The following is a 13,463-nucleotide window of genomic DNA, read 5'->3' on the forward strand; positions in this document are numbered from 1 at the left end:
CTAGTCGCAATTGTCTTCCAACAGTGACAGAATCACAAATACGTGAAGCTGCACCTCACTTACAGAGCCTAACGATAACACCAACTTAGAATTGTTATTATTGTGGGACCCTATTCGACCTTTACGGACCACTAGTATGAGAGTTATAGAAATGTAACCAAAAAAACAAGCTGTCCAATTTTCACAACTTTCGGTCAGATGGAGAAAGAAAAAAAACCGGCCAGAGACCGTTTTGTTTACCCAAGCTACCAGATATGCACTGTAGCCGGCTTAGCAGTCCTAGGGTGTATGACTATACTCAGTCATTTTCTCATGGCATGGGTGTAGCCCTTAGCTACGGCACACTGGGGAATCCGCACACACCCGATCCAGTTTCACACTGACTGCCAATACGGCTGGAGGATGTGTTATTTGGAACAAAGCGTCCCCCCTCTTAGACTTGTTGCCCCTTGGACAACCTATCATTATTACATACTTAGTTCTCTCAAAATGTAAGATGTGCTACTTGGCACAAATCTATAAGAAAACCTTATGGATTTCAATTTGACTGTTAGATGCAGTTTACTTCAGTTTTTTCTGTACAATCTGCATTAGTCGATCGTCGAATGTTTTCATGCAAAGTTGTGTCACCGATAGGAATGCAGGCCTGCATAAAAACACATTCATTTGTGCATAATTACTCTCTTGCATAAGTTAGAGACCAAATAGCCTAGCTATAGATCTTCAAGAGCTTGACTCCACTGCAAGTGTGAGTTGCTGCTGTGAGTAGTAAATGTGTGCTAAAATGTAAAACTAGTATTGTTATTAGCAACTAGAAAATATTTGTTTACATGAGAACTTTTTACGTTGAAGGTGAGATTGGGCTACCCTTAAAAGTTTTTAAATTGGTATTACAGCTTGATTGCCCAAGAAGCACAAATACTTCTACAGACTATCAAAAATATCAATACAAGCAACTCAAGCGGAACCAGTTTAAACATATTAAAGTCGGTTCAGAGCTGATCACTTGAACAGTGAAGCAGATGTCAACAACTGTTGGTTTTGTCTCCATTCAAGTCTGCTGTACTTTTGCGCATTGAAATGCACTTCGAGCTTTTTTAAATATACAAAAAAAAAATTTTGAAATATTATCCAAACATCCTTCTCAAGCAACCAGAGTTCACCATGAATGATGAATAATATGAAGTTGGTTTGGGGTTTATAGTTTTTATAATTAACACTCTAGAGTAGTCTAAATTAATTGGAATGCAACTACACCTAATCTGATTGTAGTGTCCTTGTAGTGCCCTCACAAAAACTGAAAGGGAAACAAAATATTTTATGTAAACATAAGGTTTATTGCAAATGTGCACTTCGCATCCATCACATTCTGAAAAAGACCTGTATCATGGATACAATACGGCAACAATACCCAACGTTAAAAAAACAACATTACTCCTATCAAGAGTTCTCCCTGTGAACAAAGATGTACACATGGTCCAGGATTCTTGGTTTCATTTTGAGTCAAAGTCTTTGGTAGTTACACAACAAGTCCATTCTGGCAACATGGTTTCTGTTGTGGAGATAGGCACTGTTGTCATGCCATTGTTTCAAGTTGAAGTTCGCACCTGAACATGCAGAACACAAAAAGTTCCATAGGTCAGGATTGCATTGGCAGCCTGTATGACACCAGCTGCTCAAATCCATCTCCTGCCTACTTAGCAACGTAATACTCACTTTTGTAAAACTGTAGTAAATTGTACAGAGATAAGACAAAATAGGTAGTAGATACTTCCATCCTAATAAATCATTTAACTGAACATGCTCCTATTAACAACAATTCGATTTTATTCAGAATCACAAAACTAAAGTAGAATAGCAGAATCCTCCCTAATAAGCAGCACACCCCAACTGCACAGAATACAAGCAACGCTGTTATGAATCATTATTACGGTAATCAGTCAGCACATGAGGCTGAAGACCCAGCAGGCCCATTCCAACAGCTCCTAGATCTTCTTCCTCTACTTTTTTGACTGAAGCTTAGGTTTAATTATTTCCATTTGATATGTGATAGTGATAAAGACTAAAAGTACTGTAGACAGTGCTAGGTAGGAGCAGCCTTGCTACGGACGACTGACTCTCTTGTGTGAACCGCACAGAGCTTGTGATATCAGAAAGTCCGACGAAGTCAACCCACTCTTTGGAAATAGTGGAGACGGGGGCGGGGGCTTCTTGGTCTATTTTTCCTCGGCTGGACCTGGTGAAGCTGAGGGAACAGGCCACCCCGGCGTGGAAGTGGTGTCCCCAAGATCAGGTCCCGGGGTCAGCCCAGTCTCTTAGCCCTTAGTCCCCCTTCCTCTGTAGCGGGGTGGGGGTTAAAGAGGGGCGAGGGTTGGCCCTCCTGGGTCCTGCAGGTCGGAGCCACTCCTCTGTCGCAATGCAAGCGCTCTCCCGCTGGCTACTAAGTGAGCCCTCTCGTTTAGCGCTTTTGTCTAAAGAGAGATAGTCTAGGTGTGGTAGGACGGCTTATTTCTGCTTATAGCCGCCTACGGCCGCAAGTTGGAGCGTCTTTTCGTGTTGCTCTCAACAACACGGCGTTTCATCATCTTTTACAGACAGCTTCATTGAAGTCGGCAGAGACGATTAGTTAACAATTGGAACTTGACTCCTGGCTCTGCTCGTCCCAAAGCAGAGCCACTTATACAGCGGAGCCGGCGCTGATGGGACAGGCCTGGTCGGGGGTCAGGGGTCGAAGCCCCATCTGGGCCTGGCGCTGGTACTGGCTGTCCAGCTGCAGTGGAACCATGGTGTCAGACTCGGACGGAACCCGTTCCTGGAACTTCTCCAGCTGTTCCGGACTTGCCAGGTTCTTTAAGAGGCTGTTCTCGCGCTCTAGCTGGTTGTTCTTCTCAGCAAGCTCCTTGATCTGCTCTTTGAGGATCTCCACTTCCTCCCTGACCGCATACATCAGGTGGTTCTTCACCAAATCCTAAAACAGGGAGAGAAAGAAAGCCTACAGTTACATAATGTGTCTTACAAACATGTAGGAACATGTAGTAACCATATGGCTGTAATAATTTCTACATATATGATCTGTATTACGGTCAAAGGTGGATTAGACGTTAATAATCTGGCTATGGAGGTGCACAGCATGGCTTCCAGCTTGTCTCCCTTTCTGAGTGGTAACGTAGCAGAAAGAACACAGCCACGCGCAACATCACGTGTACTGAGAGGGCAGCACTGTGCAGGCACATGCAGTCCCATGCTATAACTCTACTTGACTAATGGTTTTCACAGCTATAATTAGCAATGCATGCAATTTCTAAGGGCATGGATGTGGTGGGATATGGAATAGCTTAGTGCAAGTTTAAGGGTCATGCAATAGGTGATGGAATTAATGATAAAGGTAATCATTCTAATGTTGCTGATACATACCATTGCCTGTTCGATCTTGTTGTCGATAGCAACAACGCTAGCACCAGAGGCACTGTGGAGGAAAGTAAGAGAAACCATAAATCAACCAGTCCAACTGAGCAAAACAAACACATGGGCATGTGTAGTAGAGTAGACCACTGTCATTCATATGCTGACACCAGACAATATGGATGGCAACATATAACTTAAAGTAATGCATTCCATTATCTATTTCAAATAATCACTTTGTGTGTACGTCTATTTGTGTTAATGGATTGTAAATGCAACCAATGGCACGTTTATGGGAAAACAGCCAGCACATATCCTTGTCCCAGAATGACACTTTAGTTGTAAACTAGACATACTCAATCGTTTTTTGTTTTTTTTAACTGGCAGCAATGACATGTTTGCTATTTGCATCCTGATTGTTTCAAAATAGTCTACTTTTTGCATTAGAGGACGCGCCCTGCGGGAAGAGCGAAGTCCAGAGATACGGCGGGAGTCTACTGCTGAAGCGCTTGCTTAGAGCAATCGATTTAATCGAATATAGTAACTAATATATACAAATGACAACCGAAAATAGTATAATTGTTAGTTATTTAAACAATTTATTTACCTTGCACTGAAAAATATTATTTGATATTTCGAATTAAATCTATTAGCCTAGGTATATGCATACATTATCCATCAAATTTTGCCTACTCAAAAATAATGTTTTTTTTTTTTACCTGTTGTCGAGTTTTACAGACACCACGTCTCCTCCAACTAACGAGGAGAAGAATGAGATGCTGAAGTTATGTAACTGATAGACAGCAACCTCCATTGGCGTTTTGAAGATTTCCGTTGTCATATTCAGGACTAGACCCGTTTGGATGATGGTTCTCGCCACGTTTGCGTTTGGTTGAGTAGATAAATCTACCTATCTTGTTACAAATCCGTAGTTACAGTATTCAGCTTTATCGCACGACGCAAGGAACGACTCGATTCGGTTGCTCTTATTGTGAGTGGAGTTGAGTGTTGTGCAGCAAATTGATTTCAACTGTTACTTGCGCCACGTTAGGTTTCATCGAATGATTCTATTTCTGCCACTCGCAGTCATTATAACTGAACAGTGTCGTGACGTCATATGACACCAGAATAAATTATGCAAATGAACTCCACTGGCATGAGTGCCCCTTTTCTGAACTCGTACAATCACAATAACAAAACCGGCCAAACAAATGCAAAAGAAGTGTGTGCTTGCATTCTTGCCGCTTTTTAATGGTTATGTTTGCTAAAAAGTCTAATATGCAGAAAATCCCCTAAGACTTAACATTCGTTTTTTTATCTTTATGGTATTTCATCAGTTGATACTTTCAGCTACAACTGAACTGTGTTAAATAAATGTATGCCTATTAATCCTATACTTTATTGCTACTTTTGAATTTATTCAATACTTCATATTTACTTTGTGGACCATGTGCAAGAGATAGGTCATAATAATAAAAAAGTTATAGAGGCAAATATATACACAGACTGTTAAAATATTTAGTACATTTATGCTGTTTAATATTAACGCATGCATTATTGTTTTATAAAACGAGGTCCCATTACTGTTTGTAGAATGAAATCCGTTTTATTTGCAGTTGCAATAGTAGAAGATATTACAGTATTGTCCCAATTGAAGTTTTAGGGAAATCCCTACAAGGGTCTAGTAACTTCTATTGGTTTTACTAATTTAAGCGTATCTACCCTAGAACTTTGACACCCTCTGGTGGCGAGACCTGAAGTTACACCTTTTCATAAATATTTACAGCTTTCTTATCTTTGTAGGGCACATGTAACTGTCAACACAACGACCCCGTGTAGCTCAACTGGTAAACCATAGTGCTTATAAAGCCAGACTAGTGGGTTTGATTCAGTTGGGGGCCAGCATGAAATTGTGTGATACTATAAGCAGTAACCACTGTCTCTCTTGGTAAGAGCCTTGGCTAGATCTACAGAATAATTAGCCTACATATTAGTCTGCATATATTTCCTTTATATTTTATATAACTGTAAGTAAATTCAGATCCAATAGCCATGTAAACTAATGATCTGGCCAAAGGCATTCAATTGCAATGGCACATGACAACACACAGTACCAAATAACTAATGTAAAAAATACAGGCAATAACAAAAAGAAGAAATTACACTATACAGCTAAGCACATGCAGAAGGCAAGTTAAGATAACTAAACTCAACAATAAAACTGGTCAATGCACAATCATTACCACATGACTTATGTTTGGCTACATAACTGTTATTTCTAACCCAGTTGTACAACCTCCGTCCAAAAAGAGAAAAAAGTAGTTTACAAATACAGAGTGAGTGGTGAACACTGTCAGACTACCCCTCCTCTGGACACAGTAGCAGATGAACCACGCAATGTGTGTTTTCAGATTAAATGAGGAGAAGTTTGATAGTTTTCCATACCGCAGGTTGGCCTTTAACCGAGAAACATTGAACCTATTAGTGCCAATAATACCTGTCACTTCTGATTTCATGCTGTGCTGTTTAATACCAAACAGGGCAGCAGAGGGTTAGTGGTGGAAATGTCTCCGTCCCAAATGCGACCCAATTCCCGGTTAAGTGCACTGCTTTAGACTGGGCCATAGGGCTCTTTTCAAAAGGAGTGTACTATGTAGGGAAGAGAGTGCAATTTGGATTACGGAGCTAGATGTAAGGATGGATCTATTTTGCCTGGTTGGAATCACACTCTGGGGGGTAGGCATTGTAATTGGCTGTCATTTAGTTCAGGTATGCTATAAAGGCATATCCTGTACTGATCTCCTGTGTTCTGATATAACCCACTGGATACAGAGAGACACACTCATACACAGAGAGAGAAAGACAGAGACACCAAGACAAAGTGACACAGAAAGCAAGAGACTACGATTACAGTATTGCTATTGCAGTTAAAGTTAATAGCAATACCACTTATACAATTACTATTATTACTGAGGTAGGGACAGAAAGGGAGGTGCTTTTCCTGCACTTCTCACCATGAGAATTTGAGCTAAATCAGTGGTGCTCTCCAAAACCTAATTTGGCTGCGTCACACCAGCCACATTAACCCCAGTTTGTCTCCCGTTTGTACAATATTAGAAACTGTCAACCAGACAGTTGAGCTTGCTGGGTTCGCCCCTAAAGGATACAACAGAATCTATGAGTCAGTGTCATTATACAGGAGGCGTTGATATGAACCAGGCTTTCCATCAGGTATGCTGGTCTGACAGAGAAGAAAAAACACATTACATAAGATGTGCTCTGTCTGTCTTGCTCATCTAGATCCAGAGGCCTTGTAAAGCTGTCAACATCCCGAAAAGCACCCCATAGTATACTTCCCATACATTTCTTTGGGCCCTCACCAAAGGACATAATGGGGTTATTTGGGACACAGTCTTAAGTACTGTGTGTCTTCTCTGCAGCTGAGAGCAATGATTATCCCATTATATGTGAGATAGGTTTATGGCCATGGAGTCAATGGAATACCTTGTACTCAACATAACGGATCACCCTGAAGTGAAGCCTACCACACAGAGAATAGAAGAAGGAAATAAAAAACGGCCATTGACTGACAAGTTGAGATCAGACACAATGAAAACCTACTCATCACCGTGTCAGCCGGAGAATAGTAGAGATGTCTGTGACACACTCTTCAACTGTGGAAACACAATGCAGAGTCTTCACCCACAAAACAATGGACTTCACTGTGCCACTGGGAGACAAACACACGTCCATGAGAGCATTGACCGTTTTTCTCATTTCGTCTTCAAATAAACGAATTAATATGAAATCGTTTTATGCATTGAACCACTGTCAACACAGTACGTCCAGAAATCCAGGCCAATGACATTGAATTATACAGAGGAATAAAATATTGTCATCGTTTATTAAACAGTTACAAATCCACCAATAGCAGCCTCACCTGAGATTGTAATAACCCATTTAGCCATCCCACGCTCCCATCACGCCTTGCCCACCCAGCACACTCCAAATTCAAAACAACAACGCCTGAAACGTATTCCTACGGCAACTTACCGCCGATACCCTCGCTGGGACAGACCAGGAGAATAGGGGAGTTGGTGGTAGTTAATTGCTCTGGCAACGCTGCTCAGACGTCTCTGAGTCTGCAGCGGTGTTGAGACAGCAGTAGGCGTCTGGGTTATTCGTTGGACCGTCGGCTGGTCCTGCCCGGGTGATGGCGGTGAAAGAAAAGGCCCGTCCCCGGACTGACGAGAGACTGGTACAACGCGCGGTCGCGATCGACAGGCTCCCATCCTAACTTCCAACCCGACGAATGAGGGTGTAATGGACAAACCCGGGTACTTTGCTGGTTTCAGTTCAATGTTCCGTTGTTCACCATTGTTTCTGTGTGGTAGTTTTTTTCGCTCTCTCTCCCCCTCTCTTTCTCTCTCAAACGCACAAGGAGAACTGGCAAGTATGGCTTTGGATGTGAACTAAGGCCTTTATGTATGTGGCATATCACAGTGACACTCGTCATGTGAGGTTCCAAAGAGGTTTTAGGATTCAACCTTGAGCAACCATCTTCATGCAGCAGCTGCCGACCTGAATGGGAATTCAATGGGTATCTCATTCAGAGAGAGGTTAATTTCCTGTTTCAATTGAGAAATGTCTCAAAGGTTTAATTGATGGCTGATTTAATCTGTGCAAAGCACACTGGAATTTTAACGGGTTATCTTCTTTAACCGTCATACCTACGTATCTCTAGAGTTCAGTTAAACCCTGGTTGTGTTCGTTTTAAAACGTTTCATTGTTCTAGGACATGGAACATGTTGCCAAATACTTTTATTTAATAACTATTTCATGCTATTAATCTACAGTATGTTCTTCTTTAGAAATGTCAGTGTTTCAGAGATGTGTGCAGTGTCTACTGGCACTGTTTCGTACCGGGGATACGTATTTTTTTCACATTCATATTGTAGCGACCTTGGTAGGGCCGCTGCTCGCCCCTTCAAAAGGGATATCCCTATTTGGAGCAATGGTTAGTGTGCCCGCCTGGGGAGCAAAAGGTTGCGGGTTCGAGACAGTGCCAGATGCTACAATATATATTTAATAGAGACGTTGAGAGAAAATAGCATAAAAGATGTTTCCTTAAAGGGTGTTCACATTAAAGAACAAGTCAAAGCAGGACGACATCATGTTGAAAACAATGGCATAATACTAGTGAAGTTGGGAGATGGAAAATATGTCAGTCTTAATCTTTAAAGAGCTATAGAAGTCACTAATTAAGCAGGCTTTGCTTTCACAGTGCAGGTAATTACTGTGCTAATGTAAGAGGAAGGTGTGACACAATCATACCATGAATAGTTAGGGAAGGTTCTAGAATGTCTGGCTACCTACCAGACAAAACAACAGTAATAGACTATTAAAAATGCTGCTCAGTCTTAAGCATCTGGCACAGTTGTAATTAGTATTTCTTTTCTTTTCTTCTCACCTTTGTTAGTGTAGTTTCCAATTCTTGAAGGTCGCAAATTAACTGTCAGATGACATCCGTTATAAACCTTTGCTCGATTTGACACATTAAGCTGAACGAAGATGATTTAACCGTGCCAGTGAATGCCAGTGAATACTAACCAGAAACATTTCAATATGGTTCTTGTTTGATGTGGGACTGTAGGACAGATCAATGTTAATACCATGAAACAAGACAATATAATCTCTGTGCAACCATGTATCCTAGGAATAACGTTCCCATGCAGCTAGTCAACTTAATTTACATTCAATATCAACATATCTCAATTGCTATATCAATGCACGTTACTCTTACAATTATGTTGGTCCTTTACATTTCGCTACTATGTTGATCACTAAATAGTGTTGTTATTATATATTCCATTGTGATTGTATCATGAGTATAAAATAATCTTCTAACATATTACATTTAAGATTAGGTTATGGTTAGGGATCACAGTACTGAGGTTAGGTTTAGGGTTAAAGTTAGAAAACCAGAAATGACCAACAGTTTCCTCAAGACAAATTCCCCATCAAACAAAAAACGTTTGGGAACATCCCTGTCATCTCATTTCTAAACTACAGGATTGTGACTCAAATGGAACACTATTCCTAAAAATGTTCACCTCTTTTGACCAGAATAATATGGAACATGTGCAAAAAATGCTGTAAAGAGAACAGAGTTATTTAGATAGTTCTGCTGGCATCTCCACTCTAATCTTAACCTTAACCCTTAGGACGTCTGACTGCTGATCACCCTTCATGGATTTACAATCAATTCCAAGCTACAATACAATGACTTCTGTTTCTTATGAATTCTAGAGGCTGTCTAAAAGAGAGGACTATCATGAGTCATTTGATCAGAAAGAGCATAAAACATGATGAGATAGTCATCACCACAGAGTACATAGCTCCACTGTGGCCATATTGGCACCGACCAGTGCGTCAAGTATCTTTCATGGGTGTGTACCGCTGCTGTGATTATCTGCCTAAACGAATCCGGCAGATTTTATCGAATTGATTATCTTCTGGAAGAAGAAAATAAGGAAGGCCGTTCCAAGCCACGCTGCCCAGAAGGCCGTGAACATATAGCTACTCCAAACACCTAGGAGGGCATTTGTATATCTGAGTCCCTGATGGCGCCCTGTCATCTTTACAGTGCCCTAACTTTGACTGTTGCCCAAAGGTTTCTGATAAACAGACTCTATTTACATCAGTACTGTTGTTGTGCCCACGCCTGTGATTCACCTCCGTCTGACTATGTGGTCTGGACAGCCTCCGCAGTGACAACCTTTTTTTCAGACAGCCAAACACCTGCCACCCGAAGCCGCCGGAGAGATGGTTATGTAAGACTATTTGAATAGAAAAAAAACGGCAGACACCGCACAATCTTCACCATCAGCCGCGCGTCCCAAATTGCCCCGTGGAGCACTTAGCCGGAGGCTGGATAGGGAAGAGGGAGCCGTTTGGAACGTACCTAAGGTCTACACCCAAGCGAGTCAAGGGCGTGTGTCCCCAGGTGTCAGCCTCCTGACGGTGAACTGTGTGACCCTCCCTGTTTGGTGAAACATCTGTGATAACAGCCGCTAATTAGTCTTCACTAGAGAGGCTGTCTGGACGGTGCCCGGTGACAGAACAAACGCCGCCCGGTCCGTATGAGGTGCACACGGGTCCCGTTTAGATCAGCCGGCAAGACCGTGGCTGGTGGTTTTCCAGTACCCACTCGCCCCTCTGTGTCGTCCCGGTAAAGAGCTCAGTGACCTCAATGAAGAAAGAATGAATGAGTGCCCTGAAGGTCGCGGGGCCGCTGCGATGCAAAATGGAAGCCAGCGGAGGCCAACCGTCCAGTGTTGTCATTTGATGGCATTCAGTGACTAATAGGGAGGTCTTTTGTTGTTACGTGAATTATGTGAAGGTCAGTTCGACACAGGCAGACGTTCACCTCTTTGTTTTTATATTTTCCCTCTGCATGATCTGATTATTGTAATTGTCTAACTTGTGATTATGAAATCTTTGTAAGGCCTGCAGCTTCCCTGGAACCGTAGGCCATTAATCTAAATCAAATTCTGGGCTGTCTGCCTTAAACATAAATGCGTGTAAACAGAACTACGGAATGTATTTTTTTTTTCTAGTTTAGCTCCTGTTTTCATTCGCCTAGGAGCCTGCCCACTAACCCAGCAAAAAGAACAAGTCTTTAGCCTTGAACTTGCTTTTGAGAGTTTGAATGGTAGAAAAAACATGGGTTGGGGTTTAAGTGTAACAGTACATCAGGAGCTTTAATGTGACAGTCACTTCATGAGCCAAACAGTTTAGCCACCAGCTATCTTTATTTCTAGTAATCAAGGTCAAACCACTGAATATTTTGACCTTCACACACCATATTTTGGAACTGCAAAAATGTTTTCCCCGGTAAGGCAAAATGTTAAGAGTTGCCGGAAATGATTTCAAAGCTGCTCCCTCTGGTGCAAATGTAACACTGCTGCATGGGAGCAATCTGGCCTGCTGTTCTTTCAGCAAAAATCTTTGCTCTCAAATTACTCTCAGGGCATATTTACAGTAGACCACCTATGGGAAAAATTTTTAAGAATTGCATGACATAGTTTTCCATTAAAAACCCATGACATAGTTGTCCATTACACCCTCAAAAGTTTCTTAAAATTATAACTTTTTCCAAATGACTTGCATGAAACTAAATTAGAACATTTTGAAATTTTTGCTCTATACTGTATACTGAGTTGCTCTATACTGTATACAAATAGAAAGGTCCTGCCATTCCCTGCAAATTAGTCTGTCAAATCATAGGCATTTGTCAAAAGTAGTGTACTAAATAGGGATAGAGTGCCATTTCAGACCCAGGTAGTGTTGGCGTGCAAAGCAAAAGTGTTCCGGGACAACTCAATCCAAAGCATGAAAAGCTGAAATGCTACGGCCTTCAGCCAGCCTTCTAAGGAAACATCTTTGTGGAGTGTGAGCTGCCTGGAGTTGACTCATGTACGAGAACAAAAGGTTACAGAGTTCAAAGTCATCTGTTTGTCTTTGATTCCTAACTCGCGGGCGCGGACACACGCTTGTCTGGTCCTAATAGAAGGATTGATGAAGGAATAGGGGCAGTGCTGACAGCATACGGTATAACGTGTGCTGAGAGTAACACTATTCACTCCAAACCATGTCCACTGTGAGGGATGTAGGTTAATGAACTATTTCCCTGTAGACGTTAGGTTGCACGCGTCCTCTCCCTGCCGCCTCTTCTCTTCCCTTGGTCCCTTCTTCCCTCCCTCCCCCCCGTGAACAGCTGGGTGACCTGTCGGCGAGGTCGGGACTGAGGATGGAGGATTCCCACTGTCCGTCTCGGTCTGGTCAACCAGAAATATCTGGATCAAACTGGCTAGGCGGGAACGAAACGGGGGGAAAAAAGGCAGAGTGCCTTTCGGTGACTTGTCGTGAACGTGAAGTAGCGCAGGAGTCAGTCAGCGCGATGGCCCTCTGGTGTCATTCTGGACGCAGCCCAAGTCTGTTGTCAGGGTTAGAACGCTGATAGCGAAACCATGGGGGGAGGAGCCCAGGGTAAAATGAGATTTACAAATCAAGTCACAGACTACGTAGAGTTCCACAATGATTACTGTATTGCCTAGGCCAGTTAGAGTCAGAACTAGACCAGTTAAATGAACGACAACAAAGAATTCCCCACAGATGTTGCATTCAGTATGTTCTATATCTTACACCCTTCCTTAAACTGAGCTTATTGACCTTGGGCAGACACTCTAATCCAGAGCGACCTGTAGTAGTGAGCGCTGAACTTCACGCCCTGCTGCATCCAGGACGTGTCTCAGAATAGAAGTCTTTCATTTTATGTTATATTGATTTTATTCAATTGAATGAAATTGGCGTCCTATCCACTCATTTATTAGGATTTAAAAGGCAACATGTTATCTGGGATCGGCGCTGGTATAAGACAGAGGCCTAGGCTTTTGGTTCTCAACCTGTGCTTTGTTCCACACAGAGCTAGCTCTAGGCTATGGGGCAATCTGATATGGCTAGTAACAAAATTGTTGTTCATGTTGCATGTGAGTAAGGCCTCAAAGAAAGGCACTTCCCAATGTTTACAGTTCAGTAACCATAGTCTGTGTTTGTGCTAACTGACCCCATCTAGAAAAGCACTGAAACCAGACAGAACTGTTCCTGTTTTGACTGCATCCAATACTGAGTCCTAAGTGGCCGTCTTCTAGCCTACATAGCACACTACGTTTGACCTAGCTCTAGCAAGCAGTGCACTAATAGAAGTAGGTTGCCGTGACAAAACACGCAGACTAAAGTGTTTCAGATGTGACTGCAGCTTCGGCGTACTCCGAGCCATGATGCCGGAATCTGTTCACCATAGTGTCTCATTAATAATGAACTGTTTGTTATCTCAGAAACCATCTCTGTCTGTGTGTCTTATTAATGGTGTGTGTGTGTGTGTTATGTAGAGTAAAAGGGGAGTGCAGCTTCCAGAGAGAAGTGAGGCTTCACAGCATGACCCCTTCTGCAGTATGTGTGTGTGTGTGTGTGTGTGTTTATGTGTGTGTATGGAAAGT

At 42.3% G+C, this 13,463-nt stretch overlaps 1 protein-coding gene across 2 annotated transcripts in view; it reads right to left on the bottom strand.

Annotated features, from left to right (window-relative positions):
• Nucleotides 1-1,314: 1,314 nt before the first annotated feature.
• tsc22d3 (TSC22 domain family, member 3) overlaps nt 1,315-13,463 on the bottom strand; it is a 36,591-nt gene continuing 24,442 nt past the window's right edge. The window contains exons 1-3 of one of the 2 annotated variants that reach the window (XM_010897658.4): nt 4,122-4,766; nt 3,415-3,466; nt 1,315-2,968 (exon numbers count right to left, since the gene is read on the bottom strand). In XM_010897658.4, the coding sequence (XP_010895960.1) occupies nt 2,678-2,968; nt 3,415-3,466; nt 4,122-4,243 (465 nt within the window). In that variant the 5' untranslated portion in view covers nt 4,244-4,766 and the 3' untranslated portion in view covers nt 1,315-2,677. Of the gene's footprint in view, nt 2,969-3,414; nt 3,467-4,121; nt 4,767-13,463 lie in introns of those variants that run through there. The other variant, XM_020045964.3, reaches the window with a different exon arrangement.

This window comes from Esox lucius, chromosome 4 (genome assembly GCF_011004845.1).
Source record: "Esox lucius isolate fEsoLuc1 chromosome 4, fEsoLuc1.pri, whole genome shotgun sequence".
NCBI lineage: Eukaryota > Metazoa > Chordata > Actinopteri > Esociformes > Esocidae > Esox > Esox lucius.